The sequence below is a fragment of the Fukomys damarensis genome, unplaced genomic scaffold (assembly GCF_012274545.1).
Source record: "Fukomys damarensis isolate Sample0158 unplaced genomic scaffold, DMR_v1.0_HiC HiC_scaffold_38, whole genome shotgun sequence".
Lineage (NCBI taxonomy): Eukaryota > Metazoa > Chordata > Mammalia > Rodentia > Bathyergidae > Fukomys > Fukomys damarensis.
The window spans coordinates 40662004-40670881 of record NW_022900950.1 but is presented as its reverse complement, the minus strand read 5'-3'; the positions used below and the strand labels follow the sequence as shown (position 1 = coordinate 40670881).

General features: G+C 41.2%; 1 protein-coding gene across 1 annotated transcript in view; it reads left to right on the top strand.

The window, feature by feature from the left end:
* Positions 1–6: 6 nt before the first annotated feature.
* Alg5 (ALG5 dolichyl-phosphate beta-glucosyltransferase) overlaps positions 7–8878 on the top strand; it is a 46235-nt gene continuing 37363 nt past the window's right edge. Inside the window, exons 1-4 of the mRNA XM_010635236.2 lie at positions 7–37; positions 3698–3869; positions 4211–4257; positions 5288–5356. Of these exons, the coding sequence (XP_010633538.2) occupies positions 3731–3869; positions 4211–4257; positions 5288–5356 (255 nt within the window). The 5' untranslated portion in view covers positions 7–37; positions 3698–3730. The remainder of the gene's footprint in view (positions 38–3697; positions 3870–4210; positions 4258–5287; positions 5357–8878) is intronic.

Below are 8878 nucleotides of genomic sequence, written 5' to 3'. Positions count from 1 at the left end.
GCTCGGCGCGGTGCTGGCGGCCGCAGCCCTCCTACTGGTGAGGAACGGGTTGGGGACGGGCGCGGCCTGGGCTCTGGTTCTCCGGCAGACTGCGGCTCTCAGGCGTGCGCTCCTCCGCGCTGCCGGCTTTGAGACGTGTCTTTTCCCCCTGCTTCTCCCCGATTCTCAACTGCAGGGTTTCCTGCCCAAGAATTTCACCCCTCTTTCTCTGGCAGTTTTCTCTGGAAGCTTATCTCTGCTGTGTCCAGAGCCTTGGGACGCGCGCCAGCCAGCCTCCCATCCCGCGTCCCGCCCACCCGGCCTGTAGCCTCCTCTCTGCAGCACCCCCAGGCCGCGATCCCTGTGGTTTTGTCTCCGCCACCTGAGGCCCTGAGTCCAGGAAGGGTGCCGGTGTTACAGTTGGGAACAGATAAAAGGATCAAGACGACCCCCTGAGGACATGGCGTGAGCAGGACAGCCCACGCCTCGTCTCGTTAGTTACCTTATGTCTAAAGGTCTTCATGTCACAGAATTCAGCACTTTAAATTTACTGCCCCTCTTAGAAGCTGCAGGACAACAGAATTGAAACTCAGATTTACTTGCCATTACTCTTTTGATAGAAAATTTTCCAAATGAACTTTGCCACATACTTTGGAAAGAGCCAGTTACTAAATGGAGAGGATTTTAGCTTCCTTGGCATTCAGATTAGCTGCCTAAAACATCTGTGCCAGGAAGGCCACTGTGCCACCTTCCTCAAAGAGTTTGTAAAATGGTACCTTGGGAACGCTAGATAAAGCCAGTTCATCCTTTCTTTTCTGTTGCTATGTGCCCTTACTAGTGTGTCTTTCCTAAGGTTTTTGGGAGGGCAGTGTGACGCAAACCCAGATTAAGGCCTTGCTTTTGAGTCTGTTGCACCGATTTAAACATGTGATAATAGGAGCTACTTTTTTTTTTTTCTTTTTGTTGTCCTAGGGATTGAAAAGGGCCCTCCTGAGTACTAGACAAGCACTCCACTAAGCTACATACTCAGTTTTTTTTTTTGTTTTGTTTTGTTTCAGCTTTGAGACAGGGTCTTGCTAAGTTGCCCAGGCTATCTTCAAATTTGTGATCCTCCTGCCCCAGCCTCCTATGTATCTGGGATTACAACTGTGAGCTAGTAGGCCCAGGAGAAGCTACTGTCTATTGATTATTTCTGGTACTATATGTTAGATTCTGTATTGAATGTTTAATAGTAATTGTCTCATTTGATCTTTGAAACAGCACTGTGACATAAATGTTACACTTTTTTTTTATTTTTCTGCTGAGGGCATAGGTTGGAGAAAAGAGCTCCCATATTCAAATACAGTTAGTGGAAATTAGCCTTTTGTGAGGAGGTGGAACAGTAGTGGGGATTTAATTCAGGGCCTTCACACAGCCTATCTTCAGTACCCCCCCTTTTTTTTTAATTCTGAGACAGGGTCTCACTAAATTTCCCAGTCTGGGTTTGAACTTGAGATCCTCTTGCCTCACCTTCCAGAGTTCTGGGATTGCAAGAATGTGTCTCTGCACCCAGCAAGTTAGGTATTGGAGACACGTAATGGCAGGTTGCTTCTGTTGTTGACAGCCGACCCACAGAAACCTTGTCTTCAGCCTGATGGTTTGTGTCAGCAGTCATTTAGGATCATTACCTAAATGTTCTATTTCACTGGTTTGTAAAGTGGTATATTCTCTCTCTCTCTCTTTTTTTTTTTTTTTTTTTTTTTTTTTTTTTTTGGTACTGGGGATGGAACTCGGGTTCTTGGGCTTGCGAAGCAGACAGCAGAACCACTGAGCTAAACCCCCAGCCCCAAGTGGGATATTCTTAATTGTGTCATTCCTTCACTTATTACCTAGATTTTATAATGAAAAAAATCGAATCCTCAGCTCTTCAATTACCCTGAAATGCTGTACCTTTCAAATATAAAAGATAAAAGTGACCTATCTTTCTTTTTAGTATCGCTGATTCATAATTTAAAGCTTTCTCATGTGTTTCAATCCATTGCAATACCAATTCTTTTTGCATAGCCCTCACAGTCACTGATAGTCTTCACTTTCGGGTCTGATTTGCTCTTCTGCTGGTCTCCATTTCCTGCCCCAGATCTGAATCACCCAACCTCTAAGAGAGCTGGTAGTTGGAATTTAGTTGGAAATTGAATTTAGAAACCACAATCTAGAAGGAGAAACTCTTAACCACTAGTTAGGCTGCTGACCCTTTGCTTATACTTGTCAGAAGCATGTTCAGTTTCTTTATGTACACAGCAGAATATTATAAATGGTTATCAAAGATCAAATGAGTAAAATTCCAAAACTTTGTAGGTTGACTGTTTTGAAGCAGAAAGTGTACCTGTAGGAATACTGTCACAAAGAATAGTTTTTTTTCCAATGCTAACTCCCCAGTGCATGTGGAAGGGAGCCTACAAATATTGTACATCAGACAGTACTGTATTCCAAATTTATATTTGAGGTATCAAAATATGTGAGGTATGATAGAAAAATATAGTGACTTTAAATTTTAAAAATTTATTACAGTGAAAGATATGGCCATTAATCCCCATCAAAATTCTCCCCTTCACTTTTAACACATTACACCATTCTAGCCACTTGGAAGCAGCTCGGGAAGTCCTCTTTCATGAGTGTCTATAATTTTACTCTCCTGGTTGCCTAAGTGTCCTTTACCTTTCATGGTAATTTTGATTTTGGAAAAGAGCCAGAAGTCAAACAATGCCAGATCCAGTGAATAACAGATGAGACTCCATATGCTTTTTTTTTTTTTGGTCTTTTTTGAGACAGGGTCTCACTGTGTAGTTGAGACTGACCTGGAATTCACTATGTAGCCCAGGCTGGTCTTGAACTCAGCAATCCTCCTGCCTCAGCCTCCCAAGTGCTGAGATTACAGGTGTGCGCCACCACACCTGGCTACACCATATGCATTTGTATGACAGAAATTGCTGTAAACATTTTGAATCAATTCAGAACATTAAGGCAGCCACAAAAAAGCACTCACAAAAGACTTCTGGAACTGCTTCAAAAAGTGGCAAGAGTCATGGGATAAATGAGTTTGAAGGGAGGTGGTATTTTTAGGGGAATTAATGGCGATGTGTCTTTCTCTGTAATTTTTATTTTAAGCATCTACTACTGTATTTCATTATTGTACTCCATATAGTTAAATATTACTGTTCTCTAATGTTGGGGATTGAGGAAGCTTCCTTTGGTACACTGAATCTCTCTGGTGGATAGAAAGTCCTGACCCTGTACATTCCAACTGCAATATGTACTTGCTCTCTGGGTCACATAAAGTGTCTGAGGGATGAGGCCTCACTGTGTGGATGTACACACACATGTATACTGAGAATTTGAGTTCCATGGCATCTGAGAGTAGGCTGGACTTCTGGTAGTGACTGTTCCTTGTTAGATCTGAGATGACAGAGGCCTGAGAAATGACAGGTAAGAAAACACAGGACTCCCAAAGCATTAGTGCCTTACTAATGGAAAAAAGTACAATCATAAGTTCATAAGGATTAGCTAGGAGATCAATGCTCATCTAATTTTGGAGTCATGTCCAGACCATTGTTAATGAACCAAAAACTGAAAATGACTATTCCACCAAAAGAAAAAATATTCTTACAAATCATGCATTTTTGTAACATAACAAATATAATTTTAAAAGATCAGCATGATTATTTTTACATGTCCTTTTTAGATTTCCATTGTTGCATTCATCACTGCTACAAAAATGCCACCACTTCACCAACATGAAGAAGAGAAGTTCTTCCTAAATGCCAAAGGCCAAAAGGAAACTTTGCCAAGTATATGGGATTTGCCTACCAAACAGCTTTCTGTTGTTGTGCCTTCTTACAATGAAGAAGAACGGTGTAAGCTCTATTTGACGTTTTGAAAAGGGGTAGCTTGAAAAGAAAAGGACATTTAAAGTGCTTGATTCCATTGCCTTTGGAGATAGGGGCTACGGTGAGCACACAGCGGGTAACCAGTTTAGGAGAAGGGAACAGCATCGGGTAACCAGTTTAGGAGAAGGGAACAGCATCCTGAGGTGGTGGGACTGAGTGTTCTAGAGAAGTAATAAGCAAGATGTCAGATGGCCCTGAGGGATGTCCCTGAGGGAAATGCTAAACCATTGGGACTTTTTGCATATGTAGATGGAGGTGGGTAACTCATTTTTAAAAGAGATTTTTAATGTTGTTTTTTTTTTCTTAAGTGCCTGTGATGATGGATGAAGCCCTCGACTACTTAGAGAAGAGACAGGTATTATGCTTTCTCCTTCATTATAATGTCTCAAGTTAAAACTACACCAAGTCACAAACTGTGGACCCCAAGCTAGATGCACTGTAAGAGGTAGTACTGGTGGGACCCTGATCCCTGAGCTATCGCTTGGCTTAGCTTTCTGCTGGCTGTCAGTGGGCAGGCCTAGCGTGCTGCACAGCACCTGCAGAGGCAGGTGGGAGACCTGGAACAAATCAGGAAGCTGGCATTTCTCTTCACCCTCCTACTTACCTTTGTCTTCTCTGGCCTGAAGATGTACTTAAAATTGAGTGACAGTGCATTTCTGTATTTTTCTCTTCCTGCACAAAGAGAAGGAAAGTTAACACACACCCTTCTTTGCAGCATCTGTTGTCTTTAGAGTCTGAGGAGAGGCTGAGAATTGAGTGAGCATTATGCTGGGTTTTGTGTTGTTGTTGTTGTTGTTGTTGTTGTTTTGTTTTTGGTAAAAAAATGTTTTGATTTACTTTACTTTTGGGGCTTTATATAAAGAAAAGAGACATTGAAACAGAGTAATATCTTACCTACTTAAAAATTAAATCTAAGAAAAGGTAAAAGTGAGCCCTTATTATTTGTGAAAATAATAGCCACATGGACTAAAGGACTAGAGGCCAAAAAGTTAAGGAGCCCAGAGTCATTAGGGTGAAATAAGGGCAGCCAGGATGGAATCTACTCTCTCTGACTTCAAACCTCATAGACTTTTTTCTCATGCTCTTGTCACCTCTGTCCAGTGTACCTAAGCACCACAAGTACCTGGTTTCTTCCACCAGGGCCTAGGGTGGACAAGGGGAAAAGTGGGAGGGCACACAGATGAGGTCAGTACGTCCCCTCTGCTTCTACCCAGTGTCTCTCCTTTTTATTCTTAGCCTTATTTTATGTGATTTCTATGCTAATATTTATATTTATGTTTTTAAATATCAACTAAAACAACTGTTTCTCAAATTACCTATAATTTTATTAAAATGCCTGATGGTAGTCATACCAAATAATGGTATTTTATTTTTGCTTCTCACAGAAACGTGATCCTATGTTCACTTATGAGGTGATAGTAGTTGATGATGGCAGTAAAGACCAGACTTCAAAGGTAAATACATGTGCTTTTAGAATTGCCAGTAGGTAGAATATATGAAATAATTTAGTGTGTGTGATTGCCAGCGGACCATAAAGCTGTGCCTACTGTCTGTTGTTGCTGTGTAGGTAGTAGGAAAAAGACAGATTTTATTTATGTAAAGCTAGAAAATACCATTACTGTTCCACTTGCTCCATATGGCCCAGGGAGGCTTTGAGGATCACTGAACAGAGAGAGACTATACCCAACAGTAGTCGCTGTGGCCTCCAAGGAGCCCATCTTGCCTATCAAATTGCTTCCTTTGTTCCTAAGCATAAGTCCTATCTTTCTCATCCCCATTACCTTATAGTTTCTTTCTTTCTTTTTTTTTTATGGTACTGGGTATCGAACTCAGGTCCTTGTGCTCGTGAGGCAGGCGCCGGAACCACTGAGCTAAATCCCCTACCTTATAGTTTCTAAAGCAGTCATACAAGTAGGAAGCTACTTTCATATCTGCCACTGGGCATCAGGTGTGGCCTTCAGTGTGCCCCCTGTACAGCTCTGCTGCCTACATTCCTAGACCTGGGCCCTCCTGCATTCATCTTGATCATAGTACATTATATCTCACCATTGTCAGTGTCCCTGATAAATTTTAATGTTTGTATTTTAGTGTACCTCAGATTTCTTTCTGTGCCATTCATGTTTCTATAATAAAAAATTCATTTATGGTGCTCTTAATAGTCTTATTAAATAGCTATCTAATGGACATTAAAGTGAATGTACAGAGAAGTACACCTTCTCTTGTTTTTCTTCAGATAATGATTTTTGATAAAATACCAGCTGTAAATAGTGCTAGATACTACACAAGCCATACAAACCCAGGAACTTTCGGGTCTTCCTGAGGATCCCCAGGGCAGTCATGTGCCAAGCCCTAAAGATAAAATGCTGTAAAGAATGTGAGAGAAAAATAAGTGACTTCTGAACAAATTAAGACTAGGAATGCGGGGGATAGTATTTCCGGTTGAAAACTTAGACCCAAGGCATAGAGACCAGAAAGAATTGGCAGGGCAATAAGAAGAGTAAGTCCTGTTTGTTTTTTGTTTTGTTTTGTTTTTAATAGTGAGTACAGCATGAAATTATGAGCACAAACTACCTCTAAAGTTTATTACTACATGGAGGGCGTGGCCTAAGAAAGAAACATGAGGTCCTGCTGCTAAGAGTACAGAAGCAGCCTCAGCCTAACCAAGGAAAAGCAGTTTGTCCTGAAGGGTACTTTTCTTGGCTGCCCTTGGCACATGTGTGGCCAGCTGGATTCCTGGAAGGGCAGCGTGGTGTCCAGCTCCTCAGTATAATGAGGGAGGGAGTATTAGCTGTTGTCCTCACAGCTCCCAAGGTTGGAAGAAACTGAAAACTTAAAACCATATTTAGGAGAAATTTTTATTTTTAAAAAGATCTAATTTCCTCTAAGTTGAGTATTCATTGACTGCCTATTAGTGTCTTGTACTCTATGGGGCATGAGGAAAGTGTTAAATAACACTTCTTATTCTTGAGAAGCTTTAGGTTAGGGAGTTAAAACTTATGTACAGAGTACAGTGCAGGACAATATTGCAGTGGTGTAGGAACATTTATTAGACTCGTAAATATACAGAAGGAAAAGTAAGCACTCTGTGAACCAAGTTCCTGAGTGGTGGGTGAGTAGTGCTTTAGTGTTCTAAAGGGCACCATGTAAATCTGCATTGTGCATGTATTCCAAACATGTGGCTTCAACAGTATTAACTTTTTTCAGAAATGGAGACCATACCCTTTAGAGGGAGGCTTTCATCCTACCTCAGTGAAAGTTTCTTTTGGTTCAGTCATTGTGCTACTTGTGTGCCATTGTCTTCCTGGTCTTGGAGACTTATAATTAACATCAAGCTTTGTACCATTCCAACATAAACATCTACATGAGATGGGAATAAATGTTCTTTGAATAGATACTTCTTTGCTGTCAACATAAGCCATTACTGCTTGAATACAAAGATGTAAGGCTGCTTTATGTCTTTTTTTGTTTTGTTTTGTTTTGTTTGTTTGGTTTTTGAGACAGGGTCTCACTATATAGTTGAGACTGATCTGGAACTCACTGTGTAGCCCAGGCTGGTCTTGAACTCACAGCGACCCTCCTGCCTCAGTCTCCTGAGTGCTGGGATTAAGGCATGTGCCACCACGCCCAGCCGGCTGCTTTATGTTTTAAAGAAGTTTGCATCTAATACCAGAGATGTATACAAGTAATATGAGCATAATGTGTTAGATATTTTCATCAGTTAGAAACTGATGAAACTATTGGAGAACACTAAGGTAATAAAGGCATATTATTACCTCATATGCCAGGAAGTCTGGGCATAGTTAATTCCAGGATCAGTTTATCATTGAACATGTCAGTTTACCAGGTGAATACCTTTTCAGTTTTTATGTACAGCTCCAAATATCATGTATCCTGATGTGTCTGTCTTCAGCTAGGACTTTAAGAATCATTTTTGTGTGCCTCTCTCCTTTTAAACTAGGAATAAAAATCTTTACTGAAGCTCTCACCCTCTAGAAGATTTACCTGAGTTTATGAGCCAAAACTTGGAGACGTGGCCAACCAGGCCTGCAAGAGAGGCTGAGAAAGTACTTGGTAAAGTGGATTTACACCAGTCATGATTCATCACCAGAGGCTGCACAGACTGGCACCCTAAGTGCTAGGAAGAAGGGAGCATTGATTGATAGGTGGCCAGCTGACTGTCTGCTGTGGCTACGCCATGAGTATGTAACAGGACCATGGCTGCCTTTGCTCACCAAGACGACAACTCCTGATTCTGTGCCAAGAACTAAATATATAGTTAGCCTTTCATATCTGTGGGTTCTGCATCTATGGATTCCACCAACCACTAGTCAAAAATACTTTTTAAAATGTCCCCAGCATGTACGCAGGTCCTGGATTCTATCCCTATTACCAAAAAGAGTCACATCAGTTCTGAATATGTGCGGAGGCATTTTCTTTCCCCTGAACAATTTAGTATAACTATTTATGTAGCATTTATACCATATTAGATACCACAGATGATTTAAAGTATATGGGAAGATAGGTTCAGTTTCTGTATGTTCACTACCCTTATTATATAAGGGACTTGAATACCCTCAGATTTCAGTACCCTGGCCATAGGGCAGGGGTGTCCTGGGATTACTGAGTGATTACTTTCTTAGCCTTTGCTTTAAGTAGGTCACACCCTAATGAGGAAGGTCTGTTATGTGGTATCAGTGAAATGGGAAAATGGTTTCAGAACAAAATTTGTGTTACTGTAATACTAGGATTATACTTTTTCTGAGGACAGTAAAGATAGGCATGGAAGACAGAAAAAAACTGGTGTTTGAGTTGAATGTAAGTGGGCCTGACAGGTGGGCAAGTGGAATGGTATGTGCTAGGGAAAGGCTTAGATGTCTAAGAGCATGGTGTGTTCTGGAACTCTTAAAATACTACTGGTATACAAAGTGCTAATGGGACAACATGAGCTGAGGCCTGGAGAGTTATGTGAAGGCTAC